This window comes from Centropristis striata, chromosome 9, assembly GCF_030273125.1.
Source record: "Centropristis striata isolate RG_2023a ecotype Rhode Island chromosome 9, C.striata_1.0, whole genome shotgun sequence".
Taxonomy (NCBI): domain Eukaryota; kingdom Metazoa; phylum Chordata; class Actinopteri; order Perciformes; family Serranidae; genus Centropristis; species Centropristis striata.
The window spans coordinates 31,489,330-31,515,935 of record NC_081525.1 but is presented as its reverse complement, the minus strand read 5'-3'; the positions used below and the strand labels follow the sequence as shown (position 1 = coordinate 31,515,935).

The following is a 26,606-nucleotide window of genomic DNA, read 5'->3' as shown; positions in this document are numbered from 1 at the left end:
TTCCCCAATGAAAACACACGCTGGTATATAAAGGACACGACTGGAATATTTGCTTCTACTCCTCAGTCTCAACATGCAGGGGCTCCTCCTCTGCTGCCTTGTGGCCCTAGCCAGTAAGTTTTTTTATTGATTCATTGATATTATTATTATTACTTGTAAAAGGATATCAAAATCCAGCTTTAACATTCCATAATAACTGCAATTCATTGATTGTGAATTGTGATTTATTACATTTTATATTTTACATTTTATTGATATCTGAACAGTGAGTTAGGTATGATTTATGTAGTACGGTGAATTTACTTTTGCCGTAAATCTGGTTTTGCATATTTAACTGTCTTTACAAGACTGTTTCTTTTTTGGTTTAGTTTACATGAATGTTGTCATTTTACAGATTGATTGTTTTGTTACACGTCTTGTGTCTGTTTTAACATCTTTAGATCATGTTGGAAATAAGTGTTGTCACTTTAACATGTTCTCTACTTACAGTGTTCTGTAGATCATAAATAATAAAAAGAAATGTGTTGTTATATTCATGAAGGATCTATTGCTAACACGTTTTCATTTTTATTCTTTTAGCATGTCAGAGTGTCCGTTATGGTGAGTATTTCTTATTTATTTAACCATACTGTAAAAATATATAATTTCCTGGTACCTCATATGATGACCCACAGAAATTAATAAAATTAAATTTAAAAAAAAATACATACTGTAAAAATAATCTTTTTCAAAAAATTTACAATGAAAAAGTAAGTGCAATGACTTTTTATGTTTTTCATACATAATCCAGAGCTCGGACTGGACTCAGCGAAAACCTATGAGTACAGGTATGAGGGAGTGGTGAATTTTGGACTAGGCATGCCGAACCTTGCCGAGTCTGGAGCCAAAATGAGCTGCAAACTCAAGATCACCGGTGCCTCAAAAGACACTTTTATCCTTCAGGTAAGAGCAAAGATTGAATGTGATACAAACTCTCTTAGAATATAAAGTTGAAACAAATTGGAAAACCACTTTGAACATTTTTAAATGAAGTGCTGATAATCAGTTCAAAGATTTGTTTTGATACACCACCATCTCACACTCTGTGGATAAAAGAAATGTTTAATAATGTATAGCTACTAAATTACAAATCCTGATATACCTTAAAAGGCTTTTCCAAGAAATCTTAAAAGATGTGGGTGCCTTTCTTTGCTTCGGCACAGAAATCCCCCTTTCCTTCCTTCTCCTTAGTTATCCCCTAATAAGACCCCACTTTATCTCACTTATGGTTATTATGTTTCCTGCAACATGTGAAATATGGTCAGGCTGATATGTATTGTATGTAGCACTTTTAAGGGACATTTCAATCAAAAATATATATTTTTTTCTTTGAGTAGTTTATTTATTTCTCTGTAGTGCTATTTTTCAATGTCAATAGTTTTTGCCGTGAGTGAAAAAAAGAGTGTTGGAGATATTGGCCATAGAGATGTCTGCCACTTGGCTTGTGGTGCTCTAAACACCAAAAATATAAATTTGAGTATACATGATTTCTGAAAACATGACCTGGTTACTAAAGATAATACACAGATCTTGTTTTGAGCTGCTTCATGTCGGAGCTACATAGCCGGCAGCAAAAAAATGTTGGCATTGTGCTTTCCTGCAAACCACAGATAGGCCTACGTTGTTGTTGTTGTTTTGTTTTTTTAACAGTGATGAAGCAATATCATGTTAACAGCCAAGCAGGTGGGAGGGGAGGGGAGGTGGAGGGGACCAACCAACCCATGTCTTTACACTTGGAAACCAGTGTGCACAATCTTCATTTTTTCTAACCTTAACCAAACTGTTTTGGTTCATAAACCTTAAAGTATTTTTAAGTAAGTGTCACATCTAGTGTTTGCAAACAATGGCAACATTCATTCAACTAAACAAAGAGGAAAAATATCGATTTTGGATTATTGGGGTGGACTTTTCCTTTATAATCATTGTCAAATTGTGATTTGCTCATGATACAAAACATGAAAAACAATCACCTTAAAATCCTGTGTTTGTCAACTTTCAGTCATACATGGATGCTGTGTTCAAAGACTATTAGAATTACAGTAAAATTGGCTTTAACAATCCAGGAAAATAGTACAAACACAATTCCATTTTTCCCTACTTCTACTGGTTTACAAAAGTCATCTGTGTGTCATCTACATATAGTCATGAACGTCACACAAGAGAAATAAACTCTTCATTTTTCCTTTTCTGTTTGAAAGATTTCCGATTTGGCCGTCGAGGAGTTCAATGGCTTCCCGGGAAAGAACGACTTTAAAGTGTCCCCGAAGCTCACCCAGCGCATTGCTGCCCAGCTCATCAAACCCATCATGTTTGACTACGCTGGTGGACACGTCAGTGACATCCGAGCCTCTGCTGAAGTTTCTGACACTATAGTCAACATTGTGAGAGGAATACTGGGTTTATTCCAAGGCACAGTGAAGACCACACAGAGGATCTATGAGCTTGAAGAGGTAAGCCACTGCTGACAAATGAACCACTCTCTGCACCATCAGCAGAAAAGTAATTTTATAAAAAAGCAATGTTTGATTTTGTTTGTAGATTGGCATCCATGGGAAGTGTCCGAGTAACTATGTCACTGAAGAAGACGAGAAAACAAAGGAAATGACCGTCACTCAGGTTGTGGAAATCAATAACTGCAAGGAGAAAGCAGCCATCTACAGGGGAATGGCCACCGCAGTAGTCGACCAAGACGCTAAACAGGTCTGTTTATCTCGCCGCAGATGCATCCAAGTCTACAATAAAAATGAAACGGATTGAAGACAGTGCTATTTTTGTCTGTGCCCTCCAATCCAGAGAGGGGAATCTGTCATTTCAACAGTGAGGTATGTCTACACAGTCAAACCAACAGCAGAAGGAGGTCTCATTACCAGAGCTCATGGCCTGGAGCAACAGCACTTCAGTCCCTTCAACGTGAAGGGCGGCAATTTCAAGATGCAAGCCATGTAAGACAAGGAAATATGTGCACATTACGCCCGCTCATCCACAATGCCTGTCTGCCAAACAAATCCTCCACTCTCTCCTGCAGGAATGAAATTGTGCTGCTCGGCGTGAGTGACACAGTGAGGACCTACACGTATGGGCCAATGGAAAGCAAGGGCGGCCTTGTTTTTAAGTTTGTCGTTGCAGAAACTAATATGCCCATTGTGATGCAGAACCTGGATGACCCAGTACCAAAGGTGACAAGGATATACTGCTGAAAGATACACATGGCAATCCTTCTATGGATTGATATAACTGAACGAACATCAATCAGTACCTCATCACCAAAGCTTTGTAATGAGAAATGTATTAATTTGTGCACAAATGATCTTATTCTAGGGGGAAAGCACTCATCAAGTAATATTTGTATGTTTCTATTTACAGGCTATCGAGTTGGTCAAGCATCTGGCTGAGGTTAATCGTTACCAGGTTGACAGTGCAACAACAGAGGACACTATAAAGCTGTATCAACTCCTGCGAGCGATGCCTTATGAAGGATTAGAAGTTATGTGGAAGCAGTTTGCAGGAAATGAAGAGCAAAGGTGAGTAACAATAACCTCTTCATCTGCACAGTCTGGTTTAAATAAATCACAGTGTCTATTGAATTTAAAGACCTCTTCCACATTGTCAAAATCTGCTAAATAGTTCACCATGACTTGAAATATATTTCCGACAACACTAGTTTCTCTATGCCAACATGATTTAGTCTTCTCTCTCTCTAACTCTAACTTGGATGTTTATTTCTCTGTAGAGTCGCTTCCATAACATTGTCAGATAATAATAATAATAATAATAATAATAATAATAATAATAATAATAATAACTATCTGAGCATGTCAGTGCAAAAAACAAGCACTATGAGTGATCATATATTGACGATGCACAACTTCCCCAAGGCATTACATTGCAGCCAGTGTTTCCTTTTCATGAGTGACCATGTTAACTGGTGACTTTCAGCTAAATAAATGTGGTTGCTTGTAATTACTTACATAAATGGTTGAAGTGGATAATAGACACAGATGAATATGTGTTTAAAATGGATTGCAGTAAAATTGATGGCTTTTACAAAGGACACCTAAATGTTTTGTTCATGTTTTCTGCAGCTGTCATCATTACCACGACACATTCAGCTGAGTCAATAGTTAACATGGTCACTCTTAAAACCAAAAGAGTGCAAATCTTGTCAGCCTCATTACTCCCTTGGAAACAAAAACATGGGGGAAAAGATTCCAGGTTGAGAAATATAGAAGTTATTATGTAATGCTTTGAGGATTTTAAAGACATCAAAATGAACTATGTGAAGTCACTGAGACACAGTGAATAGAAGTGTGTTCACTTATCTGGACCAAATTATTTGGGTTGCTTAAACTTGACATTGGCGAGAAGGGTTTTACTTCAGAAATGATTTTGTTCAGCATGTCTTTGTACCCAGTGGGCACACTGAAGTAATGTTTGAAAGTGAAATTCCTTCACAGATAACCTTTAACCATAAGCTTTTCATTAAAGTATTATAAGATGGTGAACAAAATAGTCCAAGGCCATGTCTTGAATCTGATACTGATCCACTCAGCTGAATAGCTAATTGAAGAGCATCCTCCCACTTAATTCAGGACGGATTTAGTCTGGCACATTACCATCGATGAATGATTTATTACATGTGAGACATGATGACAGGAGGACCACTTTCCTCACTCATTAAGATTAAGGATATAACTGATACCTTGTATTTCAAGTGCAATTAAACATGACATCTGAAATTCTCACTTTTATCTTTTCACTTTCCTCTCTTTATTGATTTGAAGAATAATTCTTAAGTATTGCCTGAAGTATCCATCTTCCCCCTTTCACTTATTAGACGTTGGTTTTTGGACATGATTGTTGAAGTCAACGATGCCAGAATCCTGAAGTTCCTGGAAACGAGGTTCGAGGCTGCAGATGTGTCTGTAACTGAGGCATTCGAAACACTTTTGCTGGCAGTAAACCATCTCCAACCTATCCCTGATCTGGTTGAAATGGCTAAAGTGAGTTAATGCTAAACATGGAGGAGTAATTTGAATATTTAAGAATTATACAATGCAATGATACTAGGTCATGTCAAAATCATAGACTGTATAAAAGAAGTGGGAGTAGTCACTGTGACGTCACCCTTTGGTTTTATACTACTGTTTTGGAGCCTCAACTTTGGCATTTTGGGTATGTCCATCTTTGTTTTTGGGAGCCAGAAGTGACCATATTTGGATGGGAGGGTGAAGCTGGGGAGCAGGATGAAAAGTTATCAGCGAACAGGCAACCAAAAATGTTCTAATTAACTGTGATGAACTGAAAATGCACTGTTTAAGGGTCAAAGATGAAAATTCACAGTTTTTCCATGGTAGCGAGTAGGCAATCACAATATAGCCACGCCCTGAAGCATACTCTGCTTTATCATCCATTTAACTGTAAGTGGGACCTTAATTTACCAAGTGAACATCATGTTGTATTATTAACACTACAAACTAGCAATATTCACCAAGTGAGAAGTAGGATACATTTTCATAGACTTCTTTTTTCATCCACTGGAGTCGCCCCCTGCTGGTGATCAGAAAGATTGCAGGTTTAAAGCACTTCTATTGGCTTCACTTTTCAGGCCCAGAGGATGCCACTTGGTTTCATTTCTATTTCTGTGTCTTTTTTCGCAGATGTTCCTGAACACAACCTTTTGTAAATCTGATGCCAATCTCTGGCATACTGTGGTGCTTTCCTATGGCTCTCTGGTGTACAAGCACTGCGCCTATTACACACCTTGTCCTGTAGCTGCTGTTCAGGTAATCAGAGGAATAAATCACAAAAAAATGTTAAATTAATTTGGTATGTGATGAAGAAAGCTGCGTAGTAACATCAATAAATGATCTGTATTTAAATGTATAATGTAGTCAGTAAGTATTTGTAACAACTGGCTGCATATCTGTTCAACATCTGTACTAGCCGCTGCTGGACATGGCCACCGAAAGTCTGAAGAATGGCAACGAGGCCGACATGGTCCTTGCTCTGAAAGCTCTGGGGAACGCCGGTCATCCAGGCAGCATTAAAACCATCATGCGCTTCCTCCCTGGAGTTGCTGCCAACCCTGTGGATCTGCCACCTCGTGTGCTGAGTGCTGCTGTGCAGTCTATGAGACTCATAGCCGCCAGAGATCCCCACAGCGTAAATATTTATATATATATATATATATATATATAACATGCCAGAATGAAGGACGGCTTTTTAGATGCTCATTTATCACAGCTTTATGCTAAGTTTTTATAGAAATCATGTTTATGGTAATTGCATGCTCTGTGCTCCATAGTAGACTTGAAAATGTAATTTTCTGATAAGGGTCAAATTCAGATTAACAATGCATTTGCACAAAACAGTGGACTATTCTGTTCCTGGAAAATGTATTTAATTTCCTTCATTGTGGCAGGTGAGAATAATTTTAACAACCATGTGAAAATGGCAAGTCTGATTCCATTGTCACATTATCTTTACATTGTGGAGGTACACAATATTCTCCCTATTTATATCTACAACATTCACAGTAATCTGCCGTTTTTAAAGTTCATCGCCTGTTCAGGAAATAATGGGGACTGCGTTGAAACAGAACAGAAAGTCGGTTGATCTTTCTGAACTCCTGATTTTTGTGGGTTTTTAGGTCCAAGACATCACCATGAGTCTGTTCATGCAGAAGAACCTTCCTACTGAGATACGCATGCTGGCCTTCATGATCCTGTTTGACACTAAGCCTTCGATGGCTCTGGTGTCCACAGTGACTGTACATCTTCAGGGGGAGAAAGACCTCAATGTTATAAGTTTTGCTTATTCCTACTTGAGAGGCTTGTCCAGATCCAGCACTCCAAACAATCACTTCCTGTGAGCATGACATACAATTATAATGAGACATGTTATAATTCATACATCATTTCAAATGTTTTCCAGCTTTAAACATTTGTGTGTTCTTTGCATTAGCTCAACCGCCTGCAACGTAGCCGTGAAAATCCTGACCCCCAAATTCGGTCGTCTCTGCTATCACTACAGCAAAGCGACGAGAATGGATTGGTTTAATGGTATGCTCAAATAACAACCCAGTCAACAGAATAAATGTTGGAATTGTACATTTCTGCAACCACAGATATAATCAAAGAACCTCTACGTTTCTGAACCTCTTTTCATTCTCTACTCATGACACACTGCCTTTTAGTCTTTAACATGTTGTTAACATTGTGAATTCAAACAAATACAACATGGTTAAGGCTCAGAAAAAGATTACAGTTAGGGTTAAAATAACGTCTTCCATATGTAACTACTGGAAGCAGTTTCAATAAAGATTGGAATTGGATTGTATATATTGGGGTTAAAGTGTGCCTAAAATACTTTATATCACCAAAAAAGAAATTTCCGTTGACTGGGCAGCAAAAACATTTTCTTAGATTTTTCTCAAACTGTTATTTGACTGTTTGCTTTTCCACCTGATACAGATGATTTCCTGATTGGAACAGCCACAGAAGTCTTCATGCTCCGAAGTGCAACAAACTTCTTTCCCACTGAAATCATGATGAAGGGGAAATTTTTTTTCATTGGTAGAATTCTGCAGCTACTTGAAGTAAAGCAACACACACCAAAAGTGTCAATGAAGATAAATGAGTATTTGATATCATAAAGAGTAATATTTTTACTCTTTTTACTCTGCAGCTTGGTGTCAATACTGAAGGACTCAAGGAGCTGTTTGGTAACGCCATCCCTGGTTTGAAAGGAGATCTAAGTTTCGATGACTTTCAGGCTGTTCTAAATGTGGTGAGACTTTAAAGATGTGGACCATTGTGTAAAAAAAAAAAGAGGGGGTTCTTTTATTGGCAGGAATTGAATGTTCATCATCTGTAACTGCATATCCTAACTAAGGTGTTGGGTAAAAGGCTGGGAACACCCTTTTGCCTCATGCCTCACAGCTTCATTCCACTATATCCAACACACTGGACTTTTGTGCTGTGCCATTTTCAGTTTCAAAACTGGGATGTCCTGCCCAATGATAAGCCTGTCCTGTCTACCTATTTACGTGCCTCTGGACAAGAGTGGTTCTTTGCTGATTTTAACAAAGAAACCATCCAGAACTTGATGAGGGTGAGAGAATAAGTGAAACAATCCAACATGTCTGAGGTAATTCATTCAACAAACAGCCTGTCACATGCAGCTCTCCTGTGATTTTACTTGCAGGATTATCTTTCTCCAGGGAAAGAGAGCCCTCTGTGGACTGTGGTTGAGAATCTGCAGAGAGGAGTGTCGTGGCATCGGACAAAGCCATTCTTAATCGTTGAGGTTCGCTACTTCCAAGCTACCATCCTGGGTCTTCCACTGGAGATCAGCAAATACTATGAAACTGTCAATGGGATCACTGTTAATGGTGAAAAGTCAAATCCCTAAGCATATGACCAGCTTACAAATACAGTTGATTAATGACTAAAACTATATATTTTATTTAGATAAACTATTATTAAATTCATTTTCTTGTTATGTAGCCAAAGCTTCAGTGAATCCACCACTGACTGATCGTCTGATCACGCAACTGCTGACTTCTGAAATTTCACTGGAGACTGATGGTTTTGTTGGGTAAAATATTTATCATTCATGCTATTTATATTTATTCTGTGGAGTTCCAACTACTGAAAGAATGTCTTTCTCTTTTAGTTTCACAAAGGACTTTTGGGTTTTCTATGGGATCAACACTGAGCTGTTCCAGTGTGGTTCTGAGTTTAAGAGCAAAACACCAATTGCTATCCCATGGAAGTTTTCTGCCAAGTTCAATCGCAGAGAAAGGAAGTTTGAACTTGACTTCCCGCCATGTAAAAAAGAGTTTTCACTCCTTTCTGTCAGGTATGTTTCAGGGGTGTTGGGAAAATGGTTTCATATAGGAAAATATTCTGAAAAAATTTCCAAATACCAAATCATGATTGCACAAAGTGGCAAGACTGTTCTATGTTTAAACCACCACATCAATACCCATGAAAGTAAATGACCATGAAACAGACTGAAAAACATGAATGGTTGGTTTGTAATGCACTGTGCTGGAGTTGGAAATAGTAATAGTATTTAATAGTAAAATAGTGCACCTTACTCATTTAAACACAATAAGACACTAAGACCTTTACACACATTGAATCAAACATACAGGAAGCAACACTTGTTCAATAAAAGGTTTGAATAGATTTGCAAGCAGAGGACCAGCTACCTAGATCCTATTGACCTAGAGTAGTAGTGGTGTCCGGCAGTCTGAGGTGAGTTGTTGTATAACATGTTTTTTTATGGGTTTCCTTTTAGCAAAATGCTCAAAGAATTGGAGGTCAGGTAAACAGTTACTTAGTGTATATTTCTTAGGCTTTTACTGTAAATTTGTGAAGGTTGAAAAGATGGATAAAGTTTGCAGCCTTGGTTCAGATCATGGAGCCTCGGTGTCACTGTTTTATAAGTATAGGCTCAATTCATAACCCTCAGCTACACTATAGTGTAAGTCTTGAAAGCCCATTCGACATAAAGTGCTTGTTGATTCCTTTTTGTTGTATTTTGAAAGCTCAGAATAGCCAACCATGCTCTGAAAAAAAATTGTATATATATATATATATATATATATATATATATGTGTGGATTGCACAGCCCTCTAAGTGTGTATATATATGTATATGTATATATATATATATATATGTGTGTGTGTGTGTGTGTGTGTGAATATAATATAATATTGTCAATTATTCACACATTAAAAATACCCCTGGTGTGTTAAGGCCTTAAGAATCAAAATCAAATCCACCTTATGTGTAAAGACGTTATGTCACATGCTTTAAGTTTTATACATTGTATCCACAATGCAGCCAAAGCGTCTAAGAGACACATTATCTAAGAGATCTTATTTTCCTTTCTAATGAACAGCTCCAACGTGTACGCAGTCTCCAGGAACATTGAAGAGCCAACTATGGCTAAAATTACCCCGATAATGCCCAACGCTATTGATTCTCCACAGCCCACAGCTGTGAAGTCAGAGTCAGATCAGGTACGTTTAACACCTTTAGGAGATTACTGTCAGAGTTTAACTAATTAAGACTTACAGAACATAAAGCAGATGTTTCTTTTCATCCAGCAGATCCTGACATCAAACACCTGGCATCCAAACGCCAAAGTGTGTGCTGAGAGTAATATTTATGGAGCAGGTCTATGCGTGAAGTCTGAATTAAGGAGAGAGTATTATCACGAGGAATACCCCCTGTACTACTTCCTGGGATACACCCACATGGAGATCAAAGTAGTCCCAGGTACAGTGCAACACATTACACCATAGAGGACTGTGCAATCCAAAACAAAGTCACAAAATTACATATGGCCACAAGAACGAAACAAATATTTAGCAGTTCAGGCACATAACTAAAGCCACACTGTTAAGAACAAGTTTCACTACAGGGTTGCTCCTGTGAGTGATGATCGATGTGTTTACTTTCAAAGACACGATCTGAGAGCAGACACCTGTGAGATATCTAGCAAGTTGAATATCTGGACCTGTGTGCAAGTCCAAATCCAGTAGTGTGAAAATAGTTTTGATCTGCAATGACAGCAGTGACGACCTGAAGCCAATGAGAGCGCAAGATATGGGGTGAGGGAAATATCAGGGGAAGGAGTCATTACATCCTGCAAAAGCTTTGCAAAATCATTTATTTACCTCCAACTCTCCCTGCAGAACAGACAATCTGTCCTGCCGGCATTTCCCCAACCTTTCTGTCCTCTATATAGCTTTCTTTTTTGTTTTTGACTGCAAATCAGAACATTAACCTCTTAGAATATCAGCTTCTTGTGGACGTCCAACTTTTATATGTTTTGTATCACTTCTAGCATGCTGGGATTTTTGATGAAACTTTGTTTGGACAGACTTGTCGAGGATGAAATGTCTTGTGATGTGTGACCACCTGTTGCAGTTTACTTGTATGAAAACTACAACAACCTCAAGATAACCCATTATTAGACAAAAAAGTTTTGTAATCTGATCAGAACAGCAATCTTATGATGTTGACAGTTGTAAAGTGCGTACGTCCCATTAACTTACATGAGACAAAAGTGTTTTCTGTTGCACCATAACGACACCAAAGAGTGATGACACAATTAACTGACACACACTAAACTACACTTAAACATGACACACTGCAAAAAAGGTGTGTCTAAAAACAAGATAAAACACTGAATCTGAGAGAAATTATCTTGCTGCATGGACACATAATTTCACTTTAGAATTTAACAACAAATCTAGAAATAAGCATGTTGTACGCTTAAAATAAGAAATTAACTCTTAAAACAAGGTAAATTATGTAACACTTCTAAATTATTAAAGTTTTAAATTCTAAAGTTTTTTTTTATCTTGGTAAGAAACAAATCATTTGCAGTGCACTCTGCTTGGGTCAGTTCATCCCTGCTTGTAACTTTAATTTATCTTGTTTAAGAGTTAATTTCTTATTTTAAGTGTACAACATGCTTATTTCTAGATTTAACAATCTTAATTTAAGAAATCTTGTCAAGTGAAATAATCTGTCCATGCAGCAAGATCATTTCCCTCAGATTTAGTTTTTCTGAGTCTGTCCACCTCTGTTACGGAACCTTGACAGTTGGTGGCAGTTAATTCTGTTGATTGCTGTGCTCTGATTGCCTTTGATGCTTCGATGTGATTACAGTTACAGATACACGCACACACACACATGCGCGTAGGCGTGCACAGTCCTCAGGATACACATATGAGGGGCATTTTATGCCAGCACACTATACTAAAACGCGTGTACAGCGCCTATGCGATGACATCAAACGTCTAACGTGCGCGTGTAAATTCCATTCACTTTCAATGGACAGACAGGCGTCACGCAGGCGTCACGCAGACGCTGTACACACGTTGTTGCGCATACGCCTACGTGACGGCTGCGTGACGGGTGAACTACGCCTCAAATACGTGACATGAAGACCCGCGTGACTGTTAAGTACAATTCTACATAGGCGTACAGACACGCGTATTGCGAGTACACCAGATAACATGGGTGACGGGTGAAAAGTGCCACGAGCGAACGTAGTGGACGCCTGTGTGTGTGTAACGCGTGTACGCCTATAACAGTTCAGCTGTTACACAGAGTCTCAGCTTCATATGGTATTGTTTATAAGAAAGCACAACTTATAGATGAAGAGAAAGACTATCTCGTACGTACCAGATAAACTTAACGTTTTTCCGGCCAAAACCGGAGGCTTAATTAGCCTGTTTTAGGAGTGAAAGTCAGCAAAATGCAGCTTAAACAAAATGTTTTACCTCATTAGTTAACTACGAATGTCTGTAAAACATAATGGGACTGCGCATAAGTGCCGAATTGGGTTAAACAGTGTAGATATAAGGTCCGATGGAATCATATTGTGAACGGACTGCTGTCCACATGGCTACTGAATATTCATTAGATAGGTCCGCATGGCTACTTAATATTCAGGGGTGACAGCGATTACGGCTTCTGCAGGCAGGTAAACCTACCTAATAACAGCTGGTGCGTAATGAACTGTATGTCCGCGCGCGAAGCTGGGAACTGGCTGTGAGCGTTGCACTTTACTATAACTATTTTTAAGTAGCTGAAATTATTTTAATTATCCCTTTCACCCTTGCTATCATTAAATATCAATTCGATATCATTCAAACCTAGAGAGAGAGAGAGAGAGAGAGAGAGAGAGAGAGAGAGAGAGAGAGAGAGAGAGATTTCGTTAACAAGAAAATAAAAACGGGCCTGAAAATAATAGAAATATCCTGACAGCTCTGTGGGGGCTTGGAGTTCATCTATAAGTTCTGCTTTCTTATAAACAATACCATATGAAGCTGAGACTCTGTGTAACAGCTGAACTGTTATAGGCGTACACGCGTTACACACACACACACACACACACACAGGCGTCCACTACGTTCGCTAGTGGCACTTTTCACCCGTCACCCATGTCATCTGGTGTACTCGCAATACCCGTGTCTGTAAGCACGCCTATTAATCAGACTTTATGCTGGCACAGGCGACGCATTCTAGGCGTTTAAGTATAGTGTGCTGGCATAAAATACCCCTGATAATACACATGCTTCAAAAACACACACGCACACACACACACACACAGACACACACACAGACACACACACACACACACACACACACACACACACAGGTAACTTTATGCGATTTTTGTTACACACACAACTGTGCGCCGAAGCACGCACACTCCTCCAGATACACATGTTTCTCTCTCTCTCTCACTCACACACACACACACACACACACACACACACACATTTTGAGGTTAAAGGGCATAGGTTGCTGTATAAATAAATACTTGAAAAGGAATGCTTGTTGTAGGTGTGCTCCTTGTACATAATATAGTATCATAACATTACTAGTACTAATTGTTTGAAATCTCTGAAGAATCTCATCACAGTGTACACACACTGGCAGTTTATCATATAATAGGGTCTATCTGTTTCTATCTTAACTCTTTGCTAACGAAGCCTGTGCACTCTTATTAGCCCAGGCAATCAAAGCTGTTGACAAAATCCACTTTGAGGTTAATGGCGGCCCAAGCAGACCTCCAGTGAGCACACGCCAACTGCTTGAGACTCTGAGGAGACTTTCCAAGGTATTTGGCTACTCTTGTAATGTTATTATCTGTGCAGCTGTTCTGGTGTTTTATCATTTCAAATTTTCCTGTTGCTTAATTGTGTTTACAGGAAGCCATCCAGCGTCTGTCCTCTGATTCAGGCTCGAGTGAGAGAGAATCAAGCCGTCAGGACCACGTAACAGAAGTATGTAAAACAAAGACTGTTTCACTGAAAAAAAACCAATGATTCATGATCAACAACAAAAAAAGAAGCTATTTACATGCATAAATACACACCTAAAAGGTGGTGATCATCCAAAATATACAGTATTTCTTGAGTTATATTGGACAAGATGTACACAAACCCATTTACAGCCTGTTGGACTGCTTTCTATCTCATCCGACAGGGCTGGGACTCAACACCTGAAGCTGTATTCAGTATCAAAGCCCTCGCCATGAGTGGCAACCAGAAGCCCGAGGGTTATGATGCTGCCTTCTACTACACGCCCGAGGCAAACATTCAGAACGCCCAGATGATCATGTCCCAGGTTGGAGAAGACACCAACTGGAAGATGTGCATGGACGCCACTGTGAATGCTCATGTCGAGGCAAAGGTAGATATAAAATACACAGGATTCTTGTTTTTTGCTTTCTGTTGAGTGCATACATTTTTATACATTTTAAAGAATAATATTGTTAGGTTTTACTATTATCACTTAAGCCAGTGATTATAGCATTATTAACATAGAAATGTCATTGTTGGCAGGTATGAATACTTTAAAAACACAACTTTTAAATTATTTCTAGTCAACTTTGGCAGCCTTTTAAGCAACCGTAGTGTCAGCAGCTGATGAAGCAGTTGTGTGTGTTGAAGTAGTTGCACCAGCTATAAGCTGTTATATTTTATGAATTATGTTTATTATTTAGGTTTTTTGTTTATTTAGTTTAGCTGCAGCCAGGTTGCTTCAAAATTTGCCACTCTGACTTTGAAGGCAAACTGTCTATCTGGATTGTGACTGTGTATAGAAATTAGTATATTTAGCCTGGTAAATGTGTTAAAATACACCATATGTTAAATTTCCTACATTCCAAATCTCACTTATGGTAAGTTAAAGGTTAGGGTTAGGGTTAATTATATATTGCACAGCGAGGCTGAAGCCTTGTGTGTGTAAAGTCTCCCTTCATGATTGATCTCCTGTGTTTGGCCTAGACACACATTAGATGGGGAGCTGAATGTCAGTCCTATGAAATATCAATGAGATCTGCAACTGGTCATCTGCCTGGCTCTAAACCAACACTCAAGGCCAAAGTAAGCTGGACCAAGATCCCAGAGAACATGGCGCAGACGGGCACAAGGTGAGAGTCAGTAGAATAAAGGTCACATTTGTATCAAGGAAGAAAAAAATGGAAGAAGTGGAAGAGAGAGAGGTGAGCAAAAGAAGAAGAAGAAACTGAAAAAAAGATGACTTTCTGTGTTTACAGTCATGACACATAGTGCCATGTGTTGTTAAAGGAGACTTTTTCACCTCTCCTAGAATTGAAAGCTACATCCCAGGCATGGCTCTCCTCCTCGGCTTCTACCAGCTGCATGAGAGAAATGCCAAGCAGGAGGTTTCTGCGTCTGTTGTTGCCGCCTCAGCAGACAGCGTCGATGTGAAGATTAAATTCCCAGAGGTATTGGAGAAAACATTCGCCGCCTACATTTTTATGCAAAGCTTGTATCGACTGCTGTATTTACATGGATGTGTCATTTCTTCTGTCTTGTCATTAGTATACAGTCTACCGGCAGGCCATTCCAGTCCCACTGTCTCCTGCCAGTTTTCTGGAGTTTCAACACGACATCAGAAACACAACAATAGACAGCTTTGGAAGTGCATAAAAACATGTAAGCTACATAAAACCAGTTTGATTAAGCTTAATTGGATGTCCGTACACATTTTCTGTGTCTTTTTGAATATTGTGGTATCTTGTGTGTGGGGTGGTGGAATGTTTTGACAGATTTCTATGCAAAGCAGATGTGTAAAAGCAAGCTGTGCTGGTTTTTTTTTGTTGCTTGCTTTTTAAAATATGTTTTGTGCTGCAGAAAGACAACAAAGCCCAGATGGGAGCCAGATGCCTCTTTTCACAGTGATAACGCTGCAACCAAAATCTCACCACCGTGATGAAAGTGAGGATCATAAAAGATGCATCAGTAATCCGTCAGATGTCACCAGTTTGGAAATAACCTGTAAAGGCTCTGATTTATTCATCATAAAGCATGTTAATATTTGAACACCCTCTTTTGATTAAATATTGTGTAAATTCATGCTTATGTCCCAAAACACTGTATCTCCCTAATACTGGATTCACTAAAAACTTGTTTCAGCAACTTTTGTTTTTTTGCTCCAATTCTGTCACCATAAATCCTTTGTTCGTGTGTTGAATGTGAGTATCCCATGATTACATGGGAGCAATGCAATGAAGAGCAGCTATAACAACATTTAATAAAACATTTTCTGCTTCTTAATGCACCAAGAAAGATTAAAACCCATCTGGACTGCAGTTACAGTATACTCATAATATTTAATTAAGCACTAAATGTTTGATATATTCAAATTCTAACTTTTTATTTTATTTATTTAAAAAATTGAGGGAGAAACCTTATTTTCAGTGAGGTAGTACATACAATAAATGCAAACCAATGACAGCTGTGAGTGTTAAAATCAATTAGATTTACAATTAAACCTTGGAATTGTCTCACAACTTAAAGTCACGCTGAAGCATATTTCAAGTATAACTCTTTACTCATGAGGGTGAGCAGGTAAAATGGCTCTTATCTTTGCAAGAAAGCTGGGCTGAGAAAAAGGCTTTTTTAAAATAGCTCCATAAATAAATAAGAAAAAGGCTGATCCCTCCTCACTGAAAAGCTATAGAGCAGGGGTCAGCAACCTTAGGCCACGATTGGCACGTGGTGGCTTAACTAATGCACACGAGCAAAAACTGAGTTTTTTGAAAATGTTGAAGTGCCCTCTTATCTGCATGCCAAATAACCTTTTGGATAAGGATGGCAGCATTCTTGTATCATGCTCATAGTTCTGTTTGTGACATTTGCTGCTATTGCAACATTTTGTAAATGAAGGAATGTCATTTAAAGCAGTACGCTAAAATGGGAACTGTGCATTTAATTTGCAACCCAGCGGGTTAAAATGGAACAACTATTTGTTAAGTTTATTCCTGATAAATAAGATTGCTGGAAGGTTGGTAGGCTTAATAATTCAAACTCTGATATGATGTTTTCATTACCTTTAAGTACCTTCAAAAGTACCAGATGGACTCATTAACTATTACTGGTCAAAATGAGCTTTACACGCCTTAAAATCAAGAAGCCCTCTTGACCTCCTGTAAAGTTTTGGTGACCCCTCATGGGGGTTGGGACCCCCAGGTTGGGAACCAGTGGCCTATATGGAAGGAATAAATAGGCTAAATGGAAAGGACAGATCCTTTGGAGATTTAAATTTTGATCTAGTGCCATAATTTAACTTAGTGTTAACCAATGTTGATCTTTCACACTGATTAACAAGAAAATGGAAAAATGGCATGCAAAATCAAAAGGGTTTGGTTTTACACTGCTGAGGTGTAATCTGAGCTTGTTAATATGTATCACACAATATTGTTAAGTCGGTCAATGATCAGGCTGTTTAAATAAACGGTTTCTAGTTATTCCCACACAACAAATGATCCCGGCACTTTCAACCGTGTGACTGGTGTTCATGTCCTGTTGTTAGAAGATATTTCCAGAAGTGTTTTCTAACCCTAATCCTGGTTTTGGTGCCTACACCTAAACATTTTACAGTATTAACAATGTGTATAAAACAGTGATTGTGGTTGTCACATGCTTGCAACGTGCTGAAAACAGCAATCGTCTCGTCTCAGATGTCACATGGACCTGTTCATGAGAATACATTGCAATGATCAGCTGTACTGATGAAATCCCTGGAAATCCAGACAAAGTCATAAAATATCTTGCTTTAAAGTAAGAACTCATCTGATGTCTGATGCTAACACTGCAGCACTCTGCTAAAAAAAAAAAAAAAGACAAAAAGGAATTTGCACGACATTATATTTACTAATTCTAATTTTTCTTGTATAACCCCAACTCCATAGAAGCTAGGACACTGTGTAAAACATTAATACAAACAGAATGCATGAAATTCAGAATTCAGAGTTTATATTAACAGAGCAAAAGTATATCTTTTTGAACATAAAATATACAGTTCTCATTAACTGAATATGTATCACAAAGATTAGCAAATTGTTGCATCCTGATTTATTTAACATGTAAGAGACGAGTGGAAACTGCACAAAACACAATCTACTCTACCAGTCTTATTTTAAATAATATCTTATTTGATTGTCAAAATATTGAATGTTGTGGAGTGAGTTTAGAATGACCTTTTTGGAGGGTTTCCACTGAAAAAGAGACGAATGTTTACAAGGTCTGTGCGACCTGCTCTGTTTGTTTGGTCAACTCACCCAACAGGACTGTTTGCAGATATCAGTACACAATGTCACCATGCATGCCCTTAAAGTTCACTGCATCCGACACACAAAGCTCTCTGTGCCCTTTGCTAAAAACATGTCAGGTGCTTTTTGGACAACATTATTTAATATTCAGACATCTGAAAGTTGAGGTATTACTTTGTAAACAGATGAAAGATTTGATAAACACTAATTGGCGGTCCTGAACTGGCCTCGGCCCAAATTTGACTTTGAGTCGGAACAAATGGGATGTGTCACTAGCCAAAGATAATGATTGCATCCTAACCAAAGACTGGTTGTCCTAACTACTCCTGGCTCTGCTTCCCCTGCCTACGCTGATTTAGCCAGATGGTGTTGAATCGCAGAGAAAAGACATCGCCATCAAAGGCTGAACAGGATGAGCACAATTATAATGGCACCATTATGTTCCATTTACATCTCTAATATCCTGCGGGCTTTCAAGTGCCGGTTGACAGGCTGATTGCGAATCTGTCGTGCCTACGTCAAGATTCACATCAACCTCCTGTCATCTGGAAGATCGGGACACTCTGACCTTGTGTTGACAGGTGAAATCAGCTGGTTAGAAAGCATTAGTGAATGATTGATCAGGTATTTTGGAGGAGGAGGAATAGGCCATCCCCTCCTTTTTACTGCTGCTCTCTGTGATTGTGACTTGCCTCATTAGGCAGACTATACCAGCCCTGCTAAAAGCCATCTGAGGGTAGCTGATAATAAAACCATGGCTACAGACATTTTTGTCCAATTGGAGCTATTACTCTATGTTGGAGGCACAAAAAGTCAATGCAGCTGAAGAGTTTTATTATAGAACCCACCAGTTCAACAAGTGACACTTCCTTATAGAGGATGAAACAGTGTTCGGTGTTCATTAAGAAGAACTAACATCACCCTATAATGTTTGTGAAAAGATGAAACTATATGCTCTGAAGAAAAGTCCAGTTTTTTTGGCACTGACAACAAATGGGCACAGCCCTGTTGTATGCATACGTGTGTGTGTGTGTGTGTGTGTGTGTGTGTGTGCGCGCGCGTGTGTGTGTGTGTGTGTGTGTGTGTGTGTGTGCTGGAGTGTGAGCACTAGAGGACAGTGTTTACCAGACATTAAAATATGCCTGGCACGGTGCTAAAAAGCCTGGCACCGGTATTTGTTCAGTTCACAGATAGGGCTATGCAGTGGATGTTGATATTTCCAGGATAAATAAACATATGTCTTGGCATGGTCCTGTGGCTTGCAAAGAGAGGACAAATCTTATTTTGACATAAAACCAGAAAATAAAATAGTTACTGTTAATATTCTTTGCATGCTTATGAAAGCAGATGTACAAGATAGAAACTAATAGGTATCAAACATCCCCACATTATTCTCAAATTAAGACAATTCTTAAGGCAATTAGGCAAGTTTAAATGTGCATTTATACTTATTAAATGTGTGCTACTTTGCTTAAATTTCCAGAACAGAAATCTAAACATTGAATAAAGTCAGGTTTTAAATTTTTTGGTTTCATTTTGTTGATATATTAGAGTCAAAGGTTTTTACGGAGGTAATTTAGGACATCTCTTTTTATCACTCCATATATCAGAAAATACTGACAACAGCCATAAAAGAATAAAAAAATCACCATGTTTGGAGGAATAAAATGTTCTACAAATCATGCTCTGAATGATTTATGAACAAACCACACAGTAAAAACCTTAAGAATAAAGATAGAATAAAACAGGAAAGTCTGGTGTAGGCTACTGAAATGGAAACTTCTGAGTATCAGAAAATATAATTATAAATAAAGATACGTATTGTAAAATTCCATACATTTTAAAAGACACTGTAGGTGAAAAAAATAACTCTTAGATATCACCATGAAACTTATAAAGACAATTATTTTTGTATTATAGGTTTAGATATGCAAATTAGGCATTATAAAATGCTACTGCAGGAGGAATCAACAGATGCAATAGTGCATTGTTGTGTAGTAAAATAAAAAATAAATGTGCATTTTGGATGTTTTATTTCCACTGATCTGAAAAAAGACATTATGAAAGCACAAAATCTAAAATTGACCAGTGCATGAAAAAATTATGCTTTTGCCTGCAGTGTCTCGCCTTATTAAGTTGGTTTTTTTTTTTTTTGTAGTAATAAAGAGAAGCTTGTGGTTTATGTTCCAGGGAGTTGAAAGGGCAGTGTCATATCTGCTGTATCTCAGCTGACACAGATTTGTTAATAGCAAGGTGTGCTGGTTTGCTGTCAGGTGAAGAAGAGCATTAGCGAATGATCAATCGGGTAATTCGGGAGAGCCATAAACCGGATTGCTTTTTCAGCCGCACATATGATCCGACATAAACTGCCTCCCCTTCTAATTTAAGGTAGACTGAAACGAGGCTTGTATGCTGACATTATTACTGACATTACCAAGTGGGCACACCTAGTCACGGACACTTCATTACACCTCCAGAGGGCTCAAAATCTGACATCACGCCTGCTGGTCCACTCTCACTGAGCTCACATCATTTCACCATCACTCTCACTAAAGGAGCTTGTTGCCATGTTCCCCGATGTTATTAAGCAATCTTGTTGCCCAGCACTTAAAGTAGTTGTGTCGTGTTGTCTGGGAAAGGAAAATTTATTTTGAGACTTCACTCTTGAGAAGCTTAGTACAACACAGCCTCTCATTTTTTAACATTACTGTCATCTTAAGAGTACGTTTATGAAGGGGATCATGACATATTTTAGACTGTCTTGTCAATATTATAATTATATGTCATCACCATGCTGTGTTGTTGTAATTATTTCAAATAGCAGCAGTGGTTTCAGCCTCTTTGAGGCTTTTGTACGAACAGAACTGAGGTCAGATGGCTGGAGTGAGATTTGGATGCCACAGGCTGTAAGAGCTGCTGTCTGAAAGAAACAGAGTTTGTATTGAGCAACGCAGACACTCATCGTTTCAGGAGCTGCGAGCTAATAAAGGGAGTTTTAACAGCCTGAAGGCTACAGAAACATAATTCCACAATAAGTGGAATATGTAATAATGATGCTCAGTTCAACATGTCACAGCAGTCAAGCATTTATAAATCTATGTTGTTGTTTTTAGCTCTTTGTGCTTCATATTTTGGAGCTCCAGCCCAAATGCCTTCTCAAAAGCCAAGAATATTTTAGGTTTTTTAAATACCTCCAACTTTGTGTAAATTCCCTTCAGCCTCTCCTGACTGGACTTGAAAATCGACAAAGTAAAAGTTATATTTCTGGCCATCTATAGGTCTGCTCTAACATTGTCACAAGAGGTTGTAATATAATACTATACTTTCCCAACTAATATTACTAAATAAAGCAATATTTACTAACTATAATTAAATATCTTCTTAAAACTCAATTTGATCATTTTGCCCTTTCTTGACCTTCTTCTTCTTTTAAATTGCTTTTATTTAATTGTTTTAAATTGTCTTTTGTTTTATTGTCAAGCACCTTGTAACCTTGTTTCGAAAGGTGCTATACAAATAAAAGTTATTATTAAGATTCCCTTATTAGTCCCAAAATAGGGAAATCTAACATCTAAGCCATTCTTTTGACAAACCAGTGAACACACTGTCAAGGTTCTTAATTCAGGCTACATTCATTTGGTAATGTGGGGAACCTTGATTTGCAAGTAGAGCTACATTAAAATGTAGCAGGTTTCTCAGCTAAACATTCATTCTGTGAACGCTACTCCAGCATGGTACAAGGTTTAAGGATTAGTCATGCTGTTTATACCAAATCCCTACCCTATGTTCCCTGTGTAACTTAAAAATAGTAACATCAGACAACTTTTGCCTCTTTTTAGGTGGAACGAGAGAAAATTTGCCATCCTCAACTGTTGTTGGGTTTATGTTTCAGAATGATGAAGACATTGGAGAATAATTAGATCGAAACTAAGATAAAGGCTCTACAGGCAGAAAAAAAATCCTTGGCAACTACTATGTTTTTCTGAAATGACAGGTTTTTAGGCATTCTATTATCTTAAATATATTATGCATATAGCCAACCTGAATGGGAAGAAAAAAATCTCCACAGCATGTCCCTGGACTCCCCCTCGAGCCGTGAATTTTTAACTGTCCCTGAGAAATATGTGATGCTGCGCTAGAAAATTCTACAAAAATTAAAACCTTACTCATATATTTGACTTGACCAAAAAAAATCTAATTGCTTATTGAAAAATCTACTAATTGTGTTAATTTGTATTTATGTAAATAATGTGCAAGGAATTAAGACTTCACTGTGAAGTTTTGTACCAAGTTTAGCAAAGAGTTGTTCCGATGGAGCCGTACAGAGCCTTTGTGTTGCCTGTTAATTAAGCTCAGTGGTTTATTGTTAAGTAAAAAAAACTGTTCCTCAGTGCCTGTGTGAAATTAGTGGGTTTTTTTGTGGTTTGCCCCCAGCTGTCAGAGTTGCAACAACTGCAGTGTTTTTGAAGTAAGAATGTTTTTTAATTGCATCCTGGAACAGACTCCAGCCTCGTGCCACATTAAACAGGTCAGGCACGGTGGGTATAGATTAACGGATGAGTGGTTTATATACTGACATGCACTGTGATTCTACACGTTGAGACTGCAATATAACTCCTGCATTTCAAACCATGTTGTGGCGGATCCATCAGATAATACACTGACTTTGGTTACCAAAAAGTAATTATAAATGTTTGATGCTTCCAGAATTCCACGAGATCTGTTTTTCTGGAGGCTGAGAATCTTATTTGGGGTTTTTCTTTTGTAATTCTTTCATTATTATAGAGCCTACAGAACTTAATTAGTCAGAGAGGGGGAGGGTTTGGATTGCAGTGAAGACACAGTTGAGTTCGAGAAGAAAAGTCATTTTTCAGTCAACATAAGGTGCTTACATTGAGAAAGATCTATTGTTTTAAGTAGAGGGTTAAACGGACCACAACAGGAACTACAGCTGATAGTTTAGTTGATTTAAGATGCGCAAATATTTTAGTTTTTTCAGCAAATGAAGGCAGTGATGAAGATTGAACAGCTTAATTTTTCATTTATGGTGCATATTTAAACCAGCTTCAAGGGTTCTGAATCAAACTCAATTTAATACTGATGCCTCTATAACCAAATGAAACCATCTGCAAGAAGATATGCTATTTCTATGTGGTTATTCTGAATGGCTATCCCATGGTCTGATTCCCCTGTGGAATCAGTGTGGCAGTAAGTAGTATGTTAGCCAGTTTAAAGGGAGCAGGAGGAGATTTTCTAGAGAGAATTTTATATTTTACGTTATATTCTGTGGTTACGGAAGAGGAAAAAAGAAGAAAATTCACCATATCATATCACAGTTATTATTGTCCTAAATAGATACATTATTTCATCACTATGAATTCTGTGAATGCTGTTAAAAAATGAATAGTTAAAAATAAATTGCGTCTTTCTTTCTCTTACTTTGGAAGAGCTAGCCAGATCAAGATCTTTTAGACGTGGTGGTGATGCTCATGGAAACACAAAACCACAAAAAATGAAAGTTCCTTATAGTTATACATCCTTATCATAGACTGTATATAAATAATGGACGTAGTCACCATGACATAGGTAGCCACGCCCCAAATCATATGATTCTTTATCTTCTATTTTCTTCTAAATTATTAGAACTATTAAGTTCAAATTGTCTTGAAGAAGATTTTTTAGAGACTATAGTGTTGTCCTAAAAAAATTCTGAGGTAATAAATTAAGTAAGAAGTTTTCTCATTTTGCACTGAAATGAATGGACATAATGTTAGCGCCCCCTGCTGGAATTTTTGGTAGAATGCAGCTTAAAGCACTTCCTGGTTTACCTCCATGCTCAGACACGGAGATTCCCGCCTGATCCTTATATAGTTAAGTAAAAATAAAGCTTTATGTTAGATAGTTTTTGAAGTGATTTGTAGTATGATGGCTTTTGAGAACCTAACTGCAATATAACATCTTGTAGTGATGCTATTGGGGCGTACAGATTGCATAATATATTGACAGCACATAAGTCATCTTATTAAATGAGAAATCCAAGAAAAAGACATGTTTTATGACTGTTTGTGTTTCAACCTGTGTAGTATACCAATATATTCTGTTTGCCTTATTGTGCCTTATTGTATAATGTCTCCTCAATCCTATTTCTGAGCACCAAATACTAAGGCAGGTTTACTGAGGCAGCTTTTACTGCTGTAATATTTTTGGGATTATTCTTAGCTATCCAAAAAGTACATCACAAATCCATAAACCCTGCCAGTGGCCTGTCGTTGCACTGAGGCTCCTTGAAACCAACCTAAACCCCCAACAATAATGGTGTATAAAGGGTGCGCTCCCTAAGGGGTGAGGTCGGCAGATCAATTTACACACACACACACACACACACACACACACACACAACCTTTGCCAAAATGTTGACCTCAGAGCACATGATGAGAAAACTGCTTATTTAAAGCATCAATGAATGTTTTTGTCTTAACAGATCACATGGTTACTACTAAAGGACACAATGATGATCACACAACTCTGCTATTCCCTTCGTTTTGCAGAGCTTTTTTTTGTTAAATGTGGTCTCTTGACAGATAAACCCATGAGCTTAAATAGATCCAACTAAAAATCTAATAGAATCAAAGTCCTAATTATCCATCCTGCATCTTCACTGTTTTGGGTCACTCTCACTGGTTTCAAAAACCTTGTTTACAACAAAAAGATATCTAAAAACCCCTCTGTAGACCTGTTCATTACCAAACAGCAGACTCTGGTGACAAAGTTAGTGACTACCTGATGAACACAGACGAGAATCAGCAGCTACAGAGACATATTTTGTTTGGATTTGGAAGAGACCAAATCAGGGCTAAAAGCAGATTGAATGTTGGACTTACATCAGCCATACATTAAGTGGACATGAACGTGATTCTAGATGAATGCTATGGTTGTTCCATGTCTGAGAAAAGACAAAATAGACAAATGTTAGCGAATAAGTTCACCATATCAACTGAAAATAGACTAGGTTAGGTTTAGGTAATAGGTTTAATTGATGCATAGTGACGATTTCCTAAAAGACTGGTTAATGTTGTGAAATGGAACTACTTTGTTGGGTTTAGGAAGTGACGTCATTTCTAACATGGTCTCACAGAAATCCGTGAAATAGCCACAGATTTGCTTAACTCAAAATCCGTGGAATAGCCACGGAATCACTCAAATTTCCGTGAAACTGACATGGATTTCGCTACAATGCAAGTTAATGCCAGTCATATCCCGTGGCTATTCCAACATACAAAGTAATTATGAACATTCACTGAATGAATATTTAGAAAATAAAACATATATTTCTCGCTAGAAATGTGATCAAAATCCATTTTTATGTAGAAACTAAGTCAAAATATTGATTTTTTTCACTAAAATTGAGAGAACTGTCCACCATGTTTTTTGTTCTGACCGCCGGGACCTTAAAAGTCACGTGACTTGGAACAAACCAATAGGAAAAAATATCCACGTCATTAACTTGCATTGTAGCGAAATTCGTGTCAGTTTCACGGAAATTTGAGTGATTCCGTGGCTATTCCATGGATTTTGAGTTAAGCGAATCCGTGGCTATTTCATGGATTCCTGTGAGACCAGGTTCGTCATTGCATAATGTGACGTGACATAATATAACTCAACTTTTTGTTGTATAAGGGACACAAACATCGGTCTCCTGGGTATAAGTCCTGTGTTTGTTTGACCCTTACATCTCCAGAACCTCTGAGTACTTTGTCACTCTTTATACTGCGTCACTTCCTCCTTTGCTCGCTTTATAAGTACTACTGCCACTTGAGGTCGCAGTCTAAAAAGTAAATATGGGTGATAATAAGCTGCTCACAGAGAGGACATGTATGGCTGATTCTGAAGTGAAGAAAGTCTGATGCATCCAGTTTTGTTTGTTGTAGCTGGTCAGTCAATAGTTTTGATATTCTGTTGGGTTTTTTTCACTCTCTCAGAAAACCCTCTGAGCTCAGATCTTGCATTGACTGCAGACTCAAGAAGTAGCGGTCATGGACAAACCTACAAGGACATGCTAAAATGACTGACTATAGCATCCCTAAAGCATTTCATTTTCGTTTTAATTTGGGGTTTTTTGCCTTTCTTGCATTGATAAATTTGAGATACAGACAGGAAACATTGATGGTGTCTTTCTCTAATGCATTTTAATCCAAATTATCCAATACATAATAATGTTTACACACATCTTTCATGCTTTAGGTAACATTTTCGGATATCCATTCATTTTTATTGTCTTTCTCCGTACTTAAAATGGATTGAAGGCTGTCCCTACCCCTCTAAATTTTTAAGAGGTTTTCCCAAATCTGCCTGCCTTGTTTATGGCGCCTTGCTGCGTGACATGTATTCATGGGAGAAACAGGAGCAATTCTCTTCACATTCAGCGCTGATAGGATAAACATTAACTT

The 26,606-nt window shown here is 38.0% G+C and overlaps 1 protein-coding gene across 1 annotated transcript; it reads left to right on the top strand.

The window, feature by feature from the left end:
• The first annotated feature begins 73 nt into the window (after positions 1 to 73).
• Positions 74 to 15,841, top strand: vtg3 (vitellogenin 3, phosvitinless). Its single transcript, XM_059341142.1, has 28 exons — positions 74 to 113; positions 580 to 600; positions 791 to 942; positions 2,238 to 2,489; positions 2,578 to 2,739; positions 2,833 to 2,981; positions 3,065 to 3,215; positions 3,403 to 3,560; positions 4,874 to 5,039; positions 5,697 to 5,822; positions 5,983 to 6,201; positions 6,689 to 6,906; positions 7,003 to 7,100; positions 7,512 to 7,636; positions 7,726 to 7,827; positions 8,032 to 8,151; positions 8,245 to 8,431; positions 8,547 to 8,637; positions 8,716 to 8,901; positions 9,952 to 10,072; positions 10,163 to 10,331; positions 13,586 to 13,695; positions 13,787 to 13,861; positions 14,064 to 14,270; positions 14,867 to 15,012; positions 15,192 to 15,330; positions 15,428 to 15,541; positions 15,740 to 15,841. Exons 1-27 carry the CDS (start codon positions 74 to 76, stop codon positions 15,533 to 15,535), a joined length of 3,798 nt encoding a protein of 1,265 aa, XP_059197125.1. The 3' UTR covers positions 15,536 to 15,541; positions 15,740 to 15,841.
• The last annotated feature ends 10,765 nt before the right edge of the window (positions 15,842 to 26,606 follow it).